The sequence below is a fragment of the Ambystoma mexicanum genome, chromosome 8 (genome assembly GCF_040938575.1).
Source record: "Ambystoma mexicanum isolate Mex_15411 chromosome 8, UKY_AmexF1_1, whole genome shotgun sequence".
Classification (NCBI taxonomy): Eukaryota; Metazoa; Chordata; class Amphibia; order Caudata; family Ambystomatidae; genus Ambystoma; species Ambystoma mexicanum.
In genome coordinates this window covers 1,404,674,162-1,404,695,007 of record NC_090929.1, presented here as the reverse complement: position 1 = coordinate 1,404,695,007, position 20,846 = coordinate 1,404,674,162, and the positions used below count along the sequence as shown (strand labels likewise).

General features: G+C 46.7%; 1 protein-coding gene across 2 annotated transcripts in view; it reads right to left on the bottom strand.

Moving 5' to 3' along the window:
• Positions 1–20,846, bottom strand: part of LOXL4 (lysyl oxidase like 4) — a 321,773-nt gene that overhangs the window by 94,670 nt on the left and 206,257 nt on the right. For both annotated transcript variants that reach the window (XM_069611542.1, XM_069611543.1), the window contains exons 5-7: positions 6,298–6,336; positions 5,117–5,330; positions 891–1,074 (exon numbers count right to left, since the gene is read on the bottom strand). In XM_069611542.1, coding sequence (XP_069467643.1) covers positions 891–1,074; positions 5,117–5,330; positions 6,298–6,336 — 437 coding nt within the window. The remainder of the gene's footprint in view (positions 1–890; positions 1,075–5,116; positions 5,331–6,297; positions 6,337–20,846) is intronic.

Sequence of the window (20,846 nt, the reverse complement as noted above, 5' to 3'; positions counted from 1 at the left end):
CATTCCTCCCAATGTGCACATTTTTCTAAAAGGAGTCAGAGAATATGGAGTGTTCCTTGGCAATCACCCCTCAAATGTCTCCAATTCTCCACCGAACCAGACTTATTTCACAGTTTACAGGACGGGGTAACATATTCTTTGCGTTAGATCTTATATATAATATAAAATCAATCGGGAGGATATTTAACCTAATTCTTCAGAATGTATCTCTTGGAAAAGCACTAGGATATTTTGCCAAATAGCCGGGCAACTCCCTGAGTTTCTTGGCCGCCAAACTCAAAGGTGAGTATAGCTTGTACTTCACTAGTCCCTACACAGTATATATCCAACCCATTCTCCATAATTTATGTTTAACTTAATATTTAAATCCACGTACACATTCACACATATAGTAACACACGCCCACAAGGCCAACAAGCACCGACACACAGACTCATTTAAAACTACACATGCCTGTGCTGTAAATACACCCATCTACAAATTGTACACCATATGCGGTTAAAACAACCCAGACCTATTGGCTTTAAGAACGCTTCTTTACTGTGAAGGGTGTTTCCAGTGGGAGTAATTTAACTTCTGGTGGTACAACGGTGGAGCAGTATTCTGCATTTCTATCAATGTCAGCATTTTGACTCTGACAGCATTTTCCATTGACTACCCCTCTGGAATGTGGAATGTGGAATGTGGCCCAGCAAGTTGTATGTGGTCTATAAGTTCCAAGGTCATTGCTGTGAGCCTAATATACAGATATACAGCCGGAAGCGACCATCAGCTTGGCCTTTGGCAGGCTTTTGCAAGAGTGCTCAGCGAAAGGCAGATATACTAACTTTCAAATATGATGCTTATGACTATGGATATTTAGAAGAGGCTATCACCCTTTGCATACGCACCTTGGCCTAACTGAGCTCCAAATAGCGCCTCCTTGGCAGATCCAAAACCAAGCTCTCGGCACACAATGCTAGCAGAGATGAGGTTCCACTTGTCGTCGCATACAGTGCCCCATTTGCCGTTCTTCAACACTTCCACTCTCCCTTCTCCAGCCTGGGCACCAGCTTTGAGTCGTACCAGAGGTTCCTAACAAAATAGTAACATTGACAGCCATGAAATATCGGGGTACAAACGAGCACACCAAAGACATTTGAATTGCACGTGATAAGTTCGGTTAGCATTGTGATACAAGGCACTGTAGACATCCACACCGACATTGATAGAAAAAGCCTCTGAAATTAAATGTATTGCTATTTGTTCACTAGAGCCTCGTCGACAAAATGGTCAATTTTCGGGGACGTCGCTTGACGGTGGCCAAGGGTACGATCTGCTGTCTCTGGCAACTCCTCTGCTGCCGCTGGCACTGAACCAGAGATCTCTGATTCAGGGCAACCAAAGGTACAGAGGGTTCTGATGGGAGACCCGTTTACTTTCTTGCTTGGCCACACCTTCTCCCTTTGCCTGTGCTCTACAGCATCCGTGATGGTAATCTCAGGATATGCAAGGCTGCACAGTACATACGGTGACCAGATCATGCATATGGAGGATTAACCTCTGTTGGATGGTACTGCTGATGCATTTTAGGCTGCACTTGGCATATGATGATAGTGCCTGGATATGCCAAGATGTGTCTCGCATCCTGTCACTATACCTGGGATACGAGGCTATAACAGGATACGGTAGCAGGATCTGCATAGGGGAGGATACCCTCAACATATTATTGCAACACATGGCCATGTGGGGCTGTATTTAGAATATAATGGGCCTCATTATAAGGGTGGCGGCCACGGTATGAACGGTTCATACCGTGCCACCGCATTACGAGTTCTGCTCGTGGGTTCCTGACAGCCCGCCAGGACTGTGCGGCACCCACGAGCATAACTCGTAATGCTGCCAGCACCGTTATTAACGGTGCCGGCGCATCCATGCTCCCCACCCCCATTCTGCCCTCTGGGGCAGAATGGGGATAGGCAGCCCGGCAATACCGCCACCCCCGAATGGGCAATTACCGGCCTATTCATCTCGTAATGGGCCGGTTATTGGCCAATCGCGGGAGGCGGTGCCGGTAGCGAGCATGGCAGTAGCCGTGCCTGCCCATGCTCGTAATGAGGCCCAATGACTACATTTGGTGTCAGAAGCTGTAGGTGGCATAAGACGGTAGCAATTGCTCATTTTGGTCTGCAGTGTCACATGGAAGCAGTTGTTTCTGCTGGGCGCCGCCATGCTGTAGTATATCAAGGTTGCAGCCTACTTATAATGTGCTAGGTACTTCTTTTATTCTTCAACAATGATGTGTATATTATTAATCTTTAGCTGTTTTATTTCTATTACGACACTTTCTGTGATGTCACCAGTGTCATATGACACCACATCCTCTTATGACACCAGATTCAGAGGCCACGTGACGTCACTTACTCTAATATTATCAGGCTTGTGATGACACTTCGGCTAGTCCTGGCATTTTGGTGAATTGACGTTCCTGATTTACTTCTTCTCAATCCCCCAAACTGTTTCAGGACACACACACCCACTGAGAGAGTGCATATGTTTTGGGACATACATTATTTATTTATGTAGGCGCTCTGAATCATACCTGCATGCCGTATGCCTTTTGGCCCTGTCAGGTGATTTGAAACAATGCAATGTACAGCAATTAGAACTGGTCTCGTGGGTAGGTAAAGGCAGCCAGGTTGTCAGGATATCCAGATCACAAAGAACACACATGAGATTAATTGACCTAAAAAGAACTTAAACTGAGATAATTTGAGTATTTTCATCATCATGAAAATGTGACTATTGGGGTCAGTGGAAGCCCTCACCCATAGCATTGGCACATCCAAATAATATGAACATTCAGGAATTAGTATCGCAGCAAACAGAGAGTGTTATGTTACATTAACTGGGTGTATCATACATCAAGCGCATGTGTGGAGTGGTGATCCAAGGGTTTGCGTCATCCACTCGTGTACTCTCATACTGCATTAATTCCAACTGGTTCATAGGAAATTAAAATAGAAAAAACAGGTGCATATAGTCTGTCCCTTTCCCAATATGATGAGGCAATTTGCACAAGGGCATAGTACCCATGGTACATTGCACGCGGAGTTCTAGCTGTTTAATGAGCACTATTTCTATCCTCCAAGTAGTTAAGTCAAGCTTACATAGCTGGATCAAATTCAAGAGATTTTAAACTGACTAATCTACCCTCCATTATACATCAAAACTAACCTAAGAATTCAGGGTCGTATAAAACACATTCAGGCTGTATCGTTAGGGACACACAAACACTATGTGGCATTTAGTATGCACATAATGCTCTTTTTGGGCACGTATACTTCTTTAATACCATAACAAAGAAAAGTTGTGATGATTGAAAATAGGAATATAGTTCAAAGAATTCCACTGAAATGTTTTAAATGAACCCTTGTTTTACACAGTTCTAGGTTCTGACCTTACTGAGGTGCTGGGACTTGTATCTGGCGAGGATGGGCATTGGGGTAGTGATGCACGTTGGAGTGGAGGTGGGCCTTGTGAGGGGCTGGGCCACTGAGTGGACATTGTCTATGGGGTGGTGATGGGCCTTGGGCAGTAATGATTCTCAAAGCTGGAATAACTGTAGAGGCAGGAATGGACTTTGTGGTCATGGATAGAGCTCTAGTTGAGGGACAGGCTTTGGGAAAGGGATAGGCATCAAACCTGGATACACCTCGGGCTGCAAAGTAGGAATGGGCATCAGAAAAGGGATGGAGCTCTGGGCTTGCTTCAAGATGGGAGGGTCGTTGGGTAGGTTTGGGCCGAGGGTGGATAGGCCTGGGCAAGAAGCAGGGGTAGCTCTTGGCTGAGGAGTGAGGACTTGTCTAAGGTAGATTGATAAGGTTAGCTGTGGCTGGGGAGAGCAGTGGCACTGTTCTTCACATGCACAATGTGATGATGTCTGAGCCAGCGGGTTGCATTATACTGGGTTAGCTCTGATGTCATTGCTAGCTGATTATATTTATACAAATCTATATTACAGACAAGTTGAGTGAGTGGGAACGTGTGCATGTTTTTTGGATTAAAGACAAAGGGCCTCATTACACGGACGGCGGTAACCATGGCGCTATTAGCGCCATGGTTGCCGCCAGTATTTTACCGAGTCCGCCATGGTGAATGGCGGAATTACCGCCCTATTCCAAGGTGTGTGGGGGCGGTAATTCCCCATTCACCATGGCACTTCCCCATTCCCATTTCTGCCCCCATAGGGCTCAATGGGAATGGGGAAGGCGGTAATTACGGTACCGCAAATTGCGGTACTGTAATTACCTCCAAGGTCCCTTTGCGGGTCCCATCCTCAACGGCTGGTAAAACCAGCCATTAAGGTAGGGTCCCACAAAGGGATCTCGTAGTAACGCGGTAAGGGTTTACCGGCACTGGTACCCTTACCGGTAAACCCTTACCGCCATCCGTGTAATGAGGCCCAAAGTGTATTATAACAACATTTGCTACCATTTAATATATTGCTAGAAGGGACTTGGCCACCCCTACCCACCTTTGCATTGGCTATAATTCCCTCTAAACACCACTGATGAATTTTCCCATACCTTGAACTTCGGTCCCCAGAGGGCGTTCACCTACAGTCTTTGACGCCCTACCAGTGGGAAAAGGTGCTATACAAATGACAATTACATTACATAAATATGAATAATAAAACTGACACTAGTTTGAGATGGCCAAACACATAGAGGCTCCGGAGAATAGCTTTTAGCAATAATATTATGAGCAAGTTTATGCATGGATGCATGAATGCATGTACACATACATGTATAAATGTAGGTATGTATATATAGAATGTATAAGATGTAAACCTAGCTGGCACTGTACATAGATGACACTCCAAGGGGTTTACAAGGAGGTTGCAAGGTTAACAGACGAGCTGGGATGGGTAGGTGGAGCTGAGGATTGCTCACCATTTATTCCAAAACTCCTCAAATTGAGTTGCTGCTTCATAATACACACCTCAAGGGTCACAATCAACGCACTCCGATCCTTGTGGGGAAAAGAAGACTATCACTGGGTAACTCCAGAGAGACACTGTTGGGATCTAAGCCAGGCCCTTCAACACATTTCCACAATGAGCTCTATACTGTACCTCTGTCCTGAATGCTTTATGGAAAGGCTTCCCATGCCCACTGCTGAACTGTGGTCCCACTATGCAGCGCACAATGGCATGCATTCCATGTTTGCAGGCTGATTTCAATTTGCCCGGGGAGAGTTGAATCTTGCAGCGTGCTAGGTGGGGCTCACTCCCTGAGCAGTTCACCTTATGAATCCAGAACATGTTTTTGTTGGTCATTGTTTTCAACCTGGACAATGAGAAACAAGGCATTCACAATGATTACCCCACAGCGAAAACTACAGAAAGGAGTGCAAGATGATTTACGCATTTGAGGAACACAATCCAGAGCATCTACAAAAATATCTTTTATGAAACATGTTATGCTATGTGGGAGTTTTGTATAGTACAACAATCACCTACACAGGATCTCAGCACGTGATAAATTTGCGGCAAAAATATCGCCTGTGCAAAAAATCACGGGAAAAATGCTGTGGTTGGACCCGGTAAAGGTGTACCCCATTATACCATTTAAGGGGAGCAGGGATTGCGGGGATGTCCTCCGCTCCCCTTAAATGGTATAATGCGTCCAGGGGTTGCGGGGGTGTTGTCCCCCGCATCCTTAACATGAATTGCGGCGGCAAAACCACAGCCTTTTTGCAACGATTTTAACACATGGAATCCTCAGCACTATAGAGGGGATGTGTTATTGCTTCATAATAGGCTGTAAATCCCACCATGGAACTGATAGTTTTATGTAGACTAGAAAGAAAGGTGTTCAATTTGTTCCTAAAAGATAAAAGGTTAGATTGCCTGCGAAGATCAAGGGGTAGGGTATTTCCGGTCCCGATTGCATTAACTAGGAAAGAACGGCGGCCTAGACTCTCTAGTTATCTATTTCATTTAATTCACCTAAGTTTTCAATAATAATAGTAAAAAATGGTAAATAGAGAACAAATTACAATAAAAGGTGGTTAGGTTTTGGCAGAAGAATTGAAATGCAAACAGAGATATGTACACGAGATAAAGGAGGGTGTGGGCCAGAAAGATAAACCAGTGCAATTTCAGTAAAAGAGGCTCAAGCAATGGGAAGCAAGGGATCTGACAACACAATGGGTACTACCATCAACACAAAAGATAAAACTGGTGCAGCCGCTACAATGATACTCACCGATTTCTGGCATTATAACTTGGTAAACAAAAGCAAAAGTACTTACTTGGATTTAGGGTCTTTAATCTTTGAATTCCAAAGTTTCCTGCAGGAAATAAAGTCAATTAGAATAGTGTTATCATTATTACCACCCCAGTTTGGCTTTAAAGTGGATCTATACCACAGAAACTGTAGCTTACGCTTATTCTAATGATAGGATTAGTGTTTATTTTTCAATACAATCTTAAAGTACATTTCTGAACGTAAAATGAGATAGAAATACAGTCCGAACTCTGTTACAGCCAGCTGAAATTCTGTTATTAGCTTTTACTAAAGTGCTCCGAAAAGTACCAAATGTAAGTAACTGGCACATATAGGGCTGCCATCGGTGCTTGGAATATTGCGAGCTTTAGATGTTAATATCACTCTTGGGGGTAAAGATAATCATTTTGGCACCAGCTCATGGGACGACAAGTAGGGCAGACAGTGCCCTAGTCTCTGCCAGTTTGTTCTATTCGGTTGTCCCCGGCACTGCTTTTAATGTATGCGAGGGACACCCCCGCAGCCCATAATACCAAACTGGGAGAGCGGGGGACAGTCCTGCATCCTCCGCTCCCCTGTTCGATATTATGGGCTTTGATTTAATCTACTATGCCGAATGCACACTAAACGGGCAATCAGCATTTAAGATTAGATCTTTTCGTCCATTCCCTAAAGCTAATACCACTTAGAAAAACACACAGTGCAGAAAATCCAAATGTAGTTTTAGACTAAAAGCACCTCATCAAAAATGACATAACTATTGGATTTAGCAATTAAGTTTGTGTCCATTGTACAGAAATGCCTTTAAGTGCCAGACAAGATGGAAGAAATGAGATGAGATAAGCAAGAAAGGACAAACCGGAGAACAAAATGCAATGAGATGAGGAGCAAAGGCGACAAGGAAACAAAGAGAACAGATGATGAAGAAAAAAGGGTGGGGAGTCTACAAAGATTAGAGACAAGATGAAGAAGAAATAGAAGAAGAAAGGAGGTATGGACAAACAAGGAGAGCAGAGGAGGACAAAAGTAGAGGAAGTGAGGACGTAGGGCGTGGAGGAGACGTTGAAACGTGCGGAGGCGAGGAAGGGAGGCAACTACTAACAAAGGCATCAAGACAGTGACAGTCTTTTCTTAATGCTGCTAACACTGCTCAACAGAGGAAAAAAGCATCTGGAACGGAAAGTGAAAGGATATGTTTATCTATTTTACAGACAGTACTATTTCCAGGACCCTATGCCATGCCCAGTGCAGGGTTGGCCAATGGACTATGACATGCCTGCAGACCCTGTCCCCAGGTAAAGTAATGGCTGAACAGGGAGGATCAATGTACCAGGACATAGCTGCAGGACATGCCCTGGGCACAGCGATGTTGGCATGGCCACAGCCCACGACTAGCTGTCAGTGCAGGGAGGGCCACTGTGTCTGAAGCATGGCTGAAGGCATTGCCTCAGCACAGTGATTGCTGGGCATGGCGAGAGGCCATTCCCAGCGATGAGTGCACAGAGGGTTACAGTGCCCTGACTGAAGGATATTCTCTGAGTACAGTATCAGCTGGTCGCAGTCACAAGCTCTGCCCATTGGGCGCTGCATGTAGGGTCATTGTGCCCGGGGGAAAATATCCAGGCACAATGACTGCTGGACATCAACAGGTATTAATGGAATACCCCATTAAAAAGCCCAAACAAATCACTAAATCATTATGAAATGAAGTTGTGATTATCCGTCCATTGTTATAAAACCTAGAATTCACAGAACAAACTTGAGTCAAGGAGCAGTTATGGTTAAAATGCAAAACCATAAACCACTGGGATTAGACATCTATAGTTAGTAATCCAACCATATGTAATCCCCCTTGAGTTTGTTAATGGTATGGATTGAGTGTTTACACTTCGGGTTTCATGGTTGAGTTTGTAGTGGTATAATGTTTGCATCTTAACATTATTATTTCTACTGTTTTGCAACTTTACCTTTTGTTATCGCAAACATACTGTTTTTTAAAAGTATTTTTTTAAATTTCAGTTCAGTGTTTTTTGTTGGGATTATGGCCTATAGCGTAGAAATGTGTGTTGTATAAGTGTATGGCACATGAGTGTATGCCCTATATGTATGTCATATGCATGTTTTACATATGGATGTATTGTGTTTCGGTGTATGGAGTATGACTGAACTGCATGGGAAGTATGAGTGTAGGGCGCATGTCGTGTGAGTGTATGGCATCAAGGTTTATGTTATATGTGTTTATGTCATGTGCATGGTCAATGAGTGTATGGCATATGCGTCTATGGTGTATGATTGGCACATGAGTCTTTGGTCTGTGAATGTCTGGGATATGAGTGTGTGGTGTGTGAGTCTGGTTTAGAGTGAATGGTAATGATTTGTTATCTATATAGCACTTTTGCCAAAGCGCTGCATATAGAACATATTTACATACAATTATCACCCAGCCAAAGTTGGTACTCATTTTCTGACCTCAAAAGGATGAAATGCTGAGTTGGCCTTGCTGGGATTCGAAACTGCGACCTGCAGAGCACACACAGATCGCAGCAGCGATCGCTGAACCCGTTGAGCTATCTTACCAACATTTGAGTGCGTGGCTTATGAGTGTGTGGTGTGTGAGTGCATGTCATGTGTGTATAGCATATGAGTGTATGGCACATGAGTATATGGCATGTGTGTTTATGGTGTAAGAGTGCATAGCATATGAGTTTCTGGTGCAGACGTGGTGTATGAGTGATTGGTAGCTAAGCATGTGTCATGAGTGTCTGGCATATGAGTGTCAGATGTATGGGGTTATGTGTACATTGTGTAACAGTGTATATTGTGTGAGTGCATATTGTGTGGTGTGTCTGAGTGTTTGTCATGTGTGGCACAAGAGTGGGTGGCATAAGAGTTTGTGGCACAAGTGTGTGTGGCGTAAGTGTGGGGAGTAAGTATGTGGCATAAAAAGTCTGGCTTATGAGCGCATAGCATGATAGAACGTGGAATACAAGGTCATGACATGAGTGTGTGTGGCGCAAGAGCACGTGACAAGTGCATGTTCCATAAGACCATGAGGTGTATGAGTGTGTGTTGTAACAGTGTGTGCCATAAGTGTGTGTGTCTAAGAAGGTGTGGCATAACTGAGTAGGGTGTAAGAGTGTGTGGTGTACGCTGTCTGATTGTTTTGTGTGTTACTGTATGGCAAGCATACGTAGCATATGAGTGTTTCCTGTAAAGTCATGAAATCCATCTGCCCTATACGCCACCTGTACATATGAAAAAACATTAAAGTGAGGTTTGACTTCGATGTAAGGTTTTATATGTATTTGAGATGTATAAGAGTTTTGCATTTAACACATGTACCCAATTTACATCTCATATACAAATAGACCCTGATTTTGATGTCAGTTGCCATATAGAAGATGTACATTGATTCTGCAAATGTCCTATATGTATAAAAACTCACATTGAAATGAGGTCTGACTTTGATGTGTGTGTTTACACGTTAGGAGGCTTAGGAGGCATATATGTGGACACGGGACTCTACAAGGGCTCTGCCCCAGCCAAAGTGGTCATTAGGCATGGCCATAGGCCACACCTCTGAGAACATGTGGTGGCTTGGGATGCCAGGGCATAGCATCCTGCACTGTACACTCTAAATATGTCGGATAAGCAGTCCAATAGGACTGGGACATTTTCTGCTGCAATCACCTGCCACTGGAATGTTCTTGTATCTCTTTTCAATCCACGTATGTTCCACACTGTAGGGAACGCAACAGTTCCCCTGGGAAGGAAGGACGAAGCTCTCCGTTACAGAGGATGGTTCGGGGAGTGTTGGCAATGACCTAAAACAAGTGATATTTGAAAAATGGTACAGCTTGGTGCATTTAAAATCACATTTTCAAAATGTGTAGGTGAAAAGCATGCATCTTTGAGAAAGGTCTGGCTGTGAGATTATGGGGGTCATTATACATTTGACAGTTTCGGAAAATTGGTGGTAATTCTGGCACTGGCCATTTTCCTGGACCGGCAAAGCACATGTTTGCCGGTGGGGGGTCACTGATTTACCTCCAACTGGAGGTAAATCAGGCTCCCTACAGCAAATAAATGCCGGTATTTCCGGCACCTGTGTCACCCGTGCTGGAAATACCAGCAATACCCTCCTTGGAGTCCTATGGCACTCCATGGCATGGGGATTCACTGCCTGTAATCCCCGGAATTACCGGCGGCATACTGGCAAACTTGTAACAACCCCCTCTGAAACAATCTAATACTTTAGTGTTTTCCTCACTACCGATGAGCATTCTTGTTCTGCAGCCGTAAATACATTAATGTTCAGAACATAAATTGGGTCCTTGGTTGAAGGACTTGAGGCACAGCAGAAAAATGTTCGAGGCACTAGAAATATACAGTGCCAGATACGCCTCATTATGGGTTTGGTGGTATCCCACCGGTAAATCCGTTACCGGCACTTGGTCTGCCGGAATTACCGGCAAATTACAAGTTCTGGTAGGGTTGTTGCGCCCAATTCCATGGAGTTCCATGGGATTCTAAGGAGGAAGTTGCCCGTATTAACTGCATTGGTAATACCAGTGCCGGTAATACCATATTTCTTTGCTGGTGGCGCAGCATAATTACCTCTCGCTCTAGGCTGGAGGCCATTCTGGCCACGCTGATCGGGAAACATGACAGTAAATGTTATTACCGGCATGTTCATTCCAGATCGGCGAATTTATAATTACCCACAATGTGCCTAACTGTGAAGAAATGCAGAACACTCCGTGGCACAGTTTGAAAAAAGCCAAGCACCTCACATTACTGATAATGACAATGAAAAACGAGAAAGTTCTGCTTTCCTAAAACCAAGTGCCTTCAAACCAGTAAGCGCCTTGAGAAGAATTAGATCACTCAGCAGCACAATATGAGTCTGTCATTCATAAATTCATGCATTCCTTCAAATGCTGGTCCACAAGAAACAAGACAGATTTTTTTGTTATTTAAAAAGCAGGGAGTAGAATGTTTATCATTGCCACATCTCTCTTGAACATGACTGCCACTTCCTCCATCCTAACAAAAAATTGTCTATGTACTTCCAAATTGAGGGAGGAATTTTGTCAGCTCTTTTCTATTGACTCTTTTTCTGCAAGACCTTTTGTGAGACTTGGTAAGTGTTTTAAAGTTGTTTTAATAAATTAGTTGTGCAGTTAAAATATGTAGGATTTGAAAACGGAAGATGACCCTTTCTTTCTGTGAAATGGTGCTGGGCCTGAGTGCAAAACATGTCAATATCCTCGCATCACTCTGCGCTTCTCCCCAGTTGCGCTGGGCCTCCTCAGGCGGTAGGCCTGAAGGTAATATGGCAAATGACCACCACTGGTACGGCATGACATGTGCATGTGGGAGACACATGAAGGGTAACTGTGCTCCAACTCATTATGCGCGAGCCCTACTCCACCCTACCACTGCAGCAGGTCTAATGTCAAAACATGAGCCTTTGCTATTCCAAAGTGTTCATTCAGAGAATCGTGGAAAGCAAAAGAATTCGCTTTCTAAGAAACCTTTCTGGGGACGTACTGGGCTGGGTTATGCATTACACGGCTCCCACACCCAAAAGTACTGTCATGTGTTTCCTTTCACAACCGAAATATTACCGTTTAGAATTATTTTTAAAAATGCAGGGAGAGTCTAAGCTGTCCTTAACACCAATGCACACCCATGCGGGTTGCATCACAAGGCCAGGGGGTAGCAATTGTGACGCCTCGTGCTACACCAAATTGCAGTGCTGAAAAGTGCTGTGAAGGAATAAAAGTTGAGTTCGTTTCAAATGTGGTGACTTTAATGACTGTGTTTGCGATGTGTGGTCAGGCATGTGTGACGCGTGTGACAGTTGCCCTCCTGCTGTCTGTTGTGCCCAGCAATCTTCTAACGTAGGGACAGAGAGAATGACAGCATCGGCACCCATACTTGGCATGGCCAGACAGCATTCATTATAAGAAGGACCCGTAAGGTCGTATTACTGTCATATAGTTGGTATATCATAGACGTATTATATAATGGATAGCCGGAATCTATTGTGCCCAGTAAGGACAGAAAAGTCAGATTTCGTTATGTCCAGTTAGCACAACATAGGCGCATTCTATTAAGCCAAGTGTAACCAGCTTCCACTAGGTTCGGCTAAAACATGGCCGTGTGCAATAAAGGTCTACACTTAGAACCTAGTGGTTGGTTTTCATTAGGGACAAGTATGCCAGGAATTATGAATCCCCCTGCAGACATTACTCTGAAAACAGACCTTATAAAGAGCTTGGGGACCCCTACATTGAGAATTGTGCTAGCTTTGTCGGGCATCTACTAGAGAGGTAAGAAGTTCAGCATTTTTCGGCTAGCGGCATTGGGTCTAAACTCACATGGTCAGTTCTGAACCCGAAAGCCAGGACTGGCTCTGTTATGAGCATCTTTTGAATGTCTCTATCCTGTATGCAGTGTGTGTAGAAGTGATATTGTGATATATGATACCTTCAACCATAGCACCCATAATCACCTGGAGGACTTTGACAAACCACCGAGCCAAAGTCTCCAGAGAAGAAAGAGGACTTCCCTGTAGCAGAGTACCACAGCACATCTAGACCTCCCAAACGGCAAAGCAAGCCTACAATACCCAGCCTACAAGACAACAGGAAATATGGTGGTTTAATGGGCTGCCTCAACACAACCTCAAAAAGCCACAGAAATGCAACTCCAAGATCCCACTTTAACAACAGTACCTAGTTCCAGATTCTCCGAGACAATCTCTGGCATACTCTGTTCCCGGCCTAAAGCAGTGTAAAAAGGAAGCAGAGGTGGGCAACAGAACACAAACAAAGAAGACAGCAGCCTCATGACAAAAGCTAAGGGCTACCAGAAAGCACTGGCAGATCCAAGTGTCACCAATCTACTAGTTCTTATGCCCTGACGAAGACGTGGGACGGAGTATCGCATTTATCTTCTATGTGTGATGGTATCATGTGGTAACACCATTGCCACAATCCTTGTTGGTCAACCCGCTCACTCTGATTTTGAAACACATGTTGGGGATATTTTCAGGTGTCGAATAAGGGCAGTAGCATCCTTTGAGGTTGTTGGCAAGGTTGTTCAGGTTGCATTTTGTCTGTAAGAATAATTGCTAAATCAAAAACATCAAGTGTCAAAGGCCACCATCATGCATTTATGGTCCTGCAATCCATTGATTATGATCACGTGCCTTTTTGTATAATTGTTTAATTCTTTGTTGTGCCTCTGCAAGTAATGCAAGAGTCCGCTTTTGCATAATTAACCTTTACAAAACACACACCAGGGGCCTCATTACGAGGTGGGCGGTAAGGGATTACCGGCAATGGTAAGGGCACCGGTGCCGGTAATCCCTTACCGCCCTACTACGTGTTCCCTTTGCGGGTACCAGGCGTTAAGGACGGTACCCGCAAAGGGACTTTGGAGCTAATAACGGTACCGCAATTTGCGGTACCGTTATTAGCGCCTTCCCCATCCCCATTGAGCCCTATGGGGGCTCAAATGGGAATGGGGAACGGCGCTGGTGAATGGGGAATTACCACCCCCGCCAATCTTGGACTGGGGCGGTAATAGCTCCATTCACCAGGGCGGACTTGGTAAGGATTTGGAGGCAGCCATGGCACTAATAGCGCCATGGTTACCTCCAACCTCGTAATGATCCCCATTGGGCCTCATTACGAGGTAGGTGGTAAGGGATTACCGGCACCTGTAAGGACACCGGTGCCGGTAATCCCTTACCACCCTATTCCGAGGTCCCTTAAGCGGGTCCCTTCCTTAACGCCTGGTAAAATCAGGCGTTAAGGAAGGGACCTTAAGTTCAACATATATATACCTAAGCAACCTAGACGGTCGTCCACTGAATCGCACGAATTGCACGACACTGTGCACGTATTATTGATACCCACTTGCACACAGCGATATAGTTTTACTACATACTTTTCTGTACGTACCAGGCATACACACGAAATAGACATCGTGACAGCATGAGTAGACATGAATGTGTTCTAACACATCAACGGAATGCTATTGTTTTAGGGTCAACACATATCATAGATATCATCCATTCATGAAACATGATATACATGATATAGATATTGTGGCAGTTCAAGAAGACATGAACGTATTCAAATACATCAACTAAATACCATAGTTTTTGGGGTTAACACAAATAATAAATATCTTCCTTTTGTGAAACTCTATATAGTTTACAGGCACGTTCAGACCATTCCAAGATCGCCGACCGTGCAGCACAACCACAAGCATTCCAGTTACCATGGTAACGCCTTGCAGCTCTGCTCCGTGCAATGCGCCCCTGCAGCGTTCGAAGAGGATACACGGATCACTTTGCTGGTAAGCATCATGACATTGTCAAATAACGCAAGCATAGGCTTGACCTCTGCAGCATTAACATGAGGCGAGTTCTGATCACTCGATTTACGTTTTCAAACAGTAACCTCGCTAAAGTGGGAGACCGTGCAAACGCGAGGAACGCTATCTTTTCAATTCGATCACTGTTAATCGGCACATTCTCAACGCGATCCCCCATGATAGCAAGTGCAAAGAGCAGGTTAGAGATTAATGCAGATGTCGAACACTCACATTTGTATAATACAATGGACAAAAGAGCCATAGAGTGACACTATGATTATGATTTTGCAGAAACATTGATGTTATGATGACCGTCAGGTCGGTTTACAACGTTATTAACTTGTGTATAGATTAATGCATGGTGTTCAAACTTTTTTGGCCTGGAGCCCCCCCCCAGAGCAAAATTTGGGCATGCTGGGCCCCCCCAAAAATACCAAATGGACAGTATGTACAAATGGCTATGAACGATTGTGCGCCGTCACCGCACCCTACTCCCAATATAGTCCCTGGGCTCCCCCACCAGTATAGTCGCTGGGTTCCCTCATCCCACTCCTACCCAGTCCTTGGGCTCTCCCAACCCCATCACAGACCCTGGGCTCTCCCCGCCATTCTCCCACCACTATCCAGTGCTCCCGCGCATCCTGCTCCCATCACAGCCCCTGGGCTCCCCCCACCCAGTTCCCAACAGAGTCTGAGGGCCAGTGAGAGATGATGAATTTTTTAAGTGGAGGAGCATAAATATTTCCCCCAAAAATGTCATAGCGACTGAGCGCAGTGAGGGAGCCCGAACCAATCAAGGTAGGTTCGGGGGGTATCCCCCTTGATTTTCTTTTAAATAATGGGTTAAAACATTGCATTTTAGAGCATACTTTGCAATTGGCGCTGGGGGGCCAAGGGGAAAAATCATGGTATTTTTTCTGGACATCTATGATAGATAAAAAAAAATACCATCCCTGTCCCCTGGACGCCACAGTGCCTCAGAAAGAGAGCTGATTTTGGCAGGTGGGTAGGGGGATTGGGCAACAAAGGCATTTTTAAAAGGGGGGGCCCGGGGGGAACGCAAAGCGTTTCCCCCCGGGGAGTTTTTGGCGCTGCACATGGCCAGCGAGTGGCCGTGGGGCAGAGCGCCTCCTGGGGGGGTATTTAAGGGCTCAGGGAAGGTTCGGGAGGCAGGCGACGGTTAGGACTTGATGATTGTCAAGTCCTGTTGCCTGCTCCCGAGCCTTCCCTGTAGTGCCTGGGGCCTAGGTGGCGAGTTAGAGCAGGAGAGGTAGGGGAATAGTATCAGAGGAGGGCGGTTAGGTTTTGTAAAAAAAAAAAAAACAATTTCGTTTACTTTACGTTTAGGAGTTTGGTAGGAGGGGTGCCGTAGATAAGACACCCCTCGCGTCTTACCGTGGGTCTCCGTGCTTCCGTGTGCGCGGCGGGGGTACTCCGTGAGTGGGGGGCGTGAGGGCTCCATGGTGTTGCGGCGGGGATTTGGGGAGGAATCCTTCCTCCGTTCGCGGGCCGGCGGTGCGTGGGGGTTTTAGGGGCAGGTTAAGGAGCATAGCGGCAGCGGCTTTTCCGCGGCTCCTCAGTGAGATTTCCCATGGATTGCGAGCGTTTTTCTCGGCGCTTGTGGGCGCGTTAGCAGCGCTCGTTAGGAAGGGGGCAGGGCAGCGCCGTTAAAGGGACCGTGTCCCTCGTGTGAGGGAGAGGTGCGGTGCTGCTTGGGCACCGCTAGGTGGCAGTGTGCGCTGCCGTTAGTAAGCACTAATTTGTGCTTGTTTTCTAGTGTTTTTGGGGCTCCCTCTTCAGGGTTTTTTACTAGGTAGTAGGGAGGGGGTGTGGTCAAGGATAAAATAGTTTAATAGGGTTTTTAAAAAAAAAATAAAAAAGAAATTTTTTTATAGATTACAAAATAGCATAAGGCAATAATAATAGTAATAATACCAGTAATAAAAGGTAATTAGGTAGGGATATTTTTGGATTTAGTTTTTCTTTTATTAATTATCAATATTAGTGAGGTTATTTTACGGGTTATCACCCAAGGTGTGTTTTGGTTCTGTGGGCTTTTTATTTTCTTGTCAGGGTTGCTCAGGGCCAAGGGTGCTAGTCCACGGGTAGGTCTCGGCTCGGGGGCTTAGAGTACATAGTTTGATTTTAAGGGGCATATTTGTGGGCACACGCGGACTATTGTGCACAATGACAGGCCGGGGAGCAAGCAAGAAGGGGGTGGTGAATGCTGGGGCCTTGAAGAAGGCCCTGGAAATCATTAGCAGGGCAACTAAAGCCCAATTTGAAGGGGCGGTAGGGGAAGTTACGGGAGAAGAGGAGAGTAGTGGGGGCAGGCCGCAGCGTAGAGCGGCGGCAGACGGTGCGCTGGCGGCGGTGGTGGCTTGCACCCCTACGGCAGGGAGAGGGGAGGTTTGGGAATCCAGGGGTATGAAGATGAGGAGGGAGATAGACAAGAGAGCGGATGGGGGTTTAAGGAGGTCGGGGGGCAGCCAGGGAGGGAGGAAGGGTATGATAGCTCTAGGGGAGAGGGGAATGCTCGAGAAGGTGGGGCCCGAGGGAACATCAGTGGGGGCAGGGGTGGGGCGCAGACGGGGGTGTCAGGGCAGAGGGGAAGAGGGGGTAAATACCTGCAGAAGGTGGGAGAAGGAGGGAGAGGTCCCCGTCAATTGAGGAGGGTAGGGTGGGGCGCGGAACGGCCCCCCCGGGTAGGAGGAGTGGGGGCGGAGGGCGCTGCGCAGCCCCCGCTGTCCAGGTGGAGGGTGAGGGTTTCGGTACGGCCCCTCCTCGGTCAACGCAAGGAGAGCCTAGAGGGCGCAGCACAGCCCCTAGCAATGAGGATTCCAGGGTGGAGGTCGGAACGCCTCGCCCAAGAGAAGAGGACCAGGCAGAGGTTCCCACAACCCCGCCGAGAAGACGTCAAGGGAGTGTCGGGGCAGACGCCCCGGGCTCGCAAGAAGATCAGCAAATCATCTCGGGCATGAGCTCGCATCCTCAATGGTATTTAAGGGGTGATGAAGTTGGTTGGGAGGAATACGGGGGGCAATGGGAATTTGAAGATTACAGGGCGGAAAGGGAAAGGGTTGAGGAGAGAAGAAGTTCAAGGTGGGATAGGGAAAGGGAAGTGCAGGGTGGTCGGGGTGAAAGGGGTCAAGGGAATTATTGGCTGGGTGATTGTGCTGACATGTTTTGTCCCCGCAGCAGGAGCCTTCTAAGAATGGAGAGGAGGAGCACCGGTGTGGACGCCAGGCCGCAGGTGGCAGGTGTGGAAAGAGGTGAGCGGGAAAGGGAATGGTCATCTGCATGGCAGAGAGGGGTTACAAATAGGTGGTTAGGGGATGAGCAGGCTGGTTTTCAAGGTGTAATGAAGGAAGTTGGTGTGCAGGCCATTGGAGCCAAGGGGGTTGAGAAGAGCATTTGCTCAGTGGAGGTCCAAACGGACAAGGTGGTGGAGCCATTGGTGCTCAAAGTGCAAGCCGGAAAAGATAAGGAGGGTGAAGTGAAAAGAAAGGAGAAAAAATTGCCATACATGGGGATAACAAAACCATTGGGGGCGCACTTGATGGCAGCGACCAGGGAGAAGATTCAGGCGGGGGAGTTTGTGGAGGTCTTTAAATTGCTCCATAGGGAAGTGAGAGCAAAGGAGGGGTCTAAGGAGGAGGAGAGGGAACTGGCTTCACGCCCAAGGGTCCCGGTGACTATTGAGAATTGGACGTCGGCGTTTAGCATTTATGCCAGTGTGTACTGTGAAAAATTCCCGGAGCGTGGCGTGGCCCTGCTTAAATATATGGACGTAATTAGGAAGGCTTGCACGAGTTTTGGGGGTTTTGCCTGGGTACGCTATGATGAGGAATTCAGAGCGAGAATGGCGGAGGACAGTCAGGCGGTCTGGGGGGAGATAGACATGGATCTTTGGCTGCAATGGATGGCTCCAACGAGGCCTGCCCCGACATTGCACACAGCAAGTGGGCTGCCTGTGCCTTACCGGCCCTTTCTTGGTCGCCCCGCCCATGAGGGGGTGGGCGGAGGAGGCAGAGGACAGCCCTCGACAGCATGTTGGGAGTTCAATAAAGAAGGCTGCACGAGGTGGATGTGCAAATTTAAACACGAGTGCAGCAAGTGTGCGGGTCGGCATCCAGTTACAGATTGTTTTCAGGCAGGGGACAGTGGGGCAGGGCGAGGAGCGGGGCAAGGAGGTGGGGGGGAAGGACCGCATGCCAGGTAAATTGGGGTGGGCTGGTAGTTCGGGCTCAGTTTAACGTAAAAGGAGGGGGGGCACAAGGTTTGATGAAAGGCTTTTGGGGGTGACTTAAAGGGGGTAGGAGAAGGGTGAGGAGGAAGAAGCGTAGGTAAGGGAGGGCCGCAGGGGGGATGTAACTGTGGAAATTGTTAAGGGGCGGTGCCGTCGTTTGGAGGGCATGGACGACGGTGGCGAAGCTCTCATGCTTGCCGCACGACAAGGTGAGTAATTTTCAGGCTGCCTGGACGGAGGTGCGGGAGCACCTCTGGTGCAGCTAGGGGAAGTGATGCGCTGGGTCTGCATGGACGGGGGTGCACTAGGGCCCCTGGTGCAGCTGGGGGAAAGAAGTGGAGCAACGAAGCAAGGTGCTGGAAGAGGAATTTATGTGGAATGGACTGCATGGACAGGGGAACAGGTTTGGCCCCTGGTGCAGCGGTGGAGAGGAGTAAGGAGGAAAAAGGGGCCTGCATGGACGGGGGTGCACTAGGGCCCCTGGTGCAGGGGGAAACAGGTGGTAATGGACGTGAGGATCTTGGAAATGAGTGATAAGGAAGGAACTGCATGGACGGGGGTGCAGGTTTGGCCTCTGGTGCAGTGGCGGGAGGAGCAATAAAGCAAAGGGCCTGCATGGATGGGGGTGCACGTGGGCCCCCGGTGCAGGGGGGCAACGCAGGGCCAATACTAATAAGGTGATGGAAGGTGGGGGGGCAAAGGGGGAGCAGGGGGGTAATAGTTTAGAGGAAAGAGGGGGTCTAAGTGGGTTTAGGTGTACGGTATAAAGGTTAGGGAAAGGGGCGAAATATTGGGGGACGGTAGGAGAAGAACTGAGGTGTTTCCGGAGAAGGTTAAGGAGATGGCCAGAGGATAGGGTACTGAGGAGGTGTTACTAGTGGTGTGGGAAAGGTTAGGAGGTTGTAACTCATTCATTCAGGAGGGGTGCAGCATCTGAAAGTAGCAGGCTGGGCTATTAAGAGGAGTAGGTGAAAAGGTTGGGACGCTGGGAGTAAGGGAGATACAAAGGGTATGTCAGGGACCGGGGCAAACGGAAGGTCTTTATAGAATTTTTTCAGTAGGTAGCAAGAGTGTTGCATTTATTAGGATGTTGTGGATTTGTAAGTGATTTTGTAATTTCTTTTTCAGATGCTGCTAGGAGGTCCGGTCAGATGTCAAAAATCTGGTTTTTGGGACATTCTAGGGTTAAGTGGGCGGGGAAAGAAGCTGAGAAAAGGGTTGTTGTTGAACAAAAAGAGGCTGCCCTGGAGCGGGGAGGACTGGAGGGCTGGAGAGGCTATAACAAGGGGGTTGTCCTACCCTCTATAAATCTAGGAGGTGTACAGGGAAAATTCAGTGTACACTGGTTATTTGGACCCTAGTGGGAACATATATCATTCTGAGCAGCCACTAAGAAGAACAACATACTTGCTGATGCTGAACACATGACTCAAAAAATAAATGAAAAATGAATTTTAATATATCATTTGACTTTCTATTATGAGCTTTTAAATAAACTTTATATTTGCAAGAAATTTCAGTTGTTTCATTACATAACAGTCCACGATGTCCATTCATGGAAAAACATACATAAATAAACATAAAAAATCACTGTATAAAGGAAACTGTTCTCGGTGAAATAAGAAGTAGGTTCATAATTTTTGTGTCTAACCAACAACTTGAAAATCAAAATGTCCTATGTCGTTGAGAATTGAGAATTGAGAACACACTGTGAAAGTGTAAGATGGGGAGACGATTGGATATATGTCTCCTATGCCCGGCTAAAGTCTGACCTACGTCTGGATCTGATGTTAGGAATTATAAAGGGACAGCACAATCAAAAAAAGGGGGGCCCAATAGAGTTTTGGGTGGGTGTGCTGCTGACGTTTCGGCAGGATAGATTGATAGCCTTCTTCTTGGGCCAAGAATAGTCAGGAGACTCTGTGTGAGAA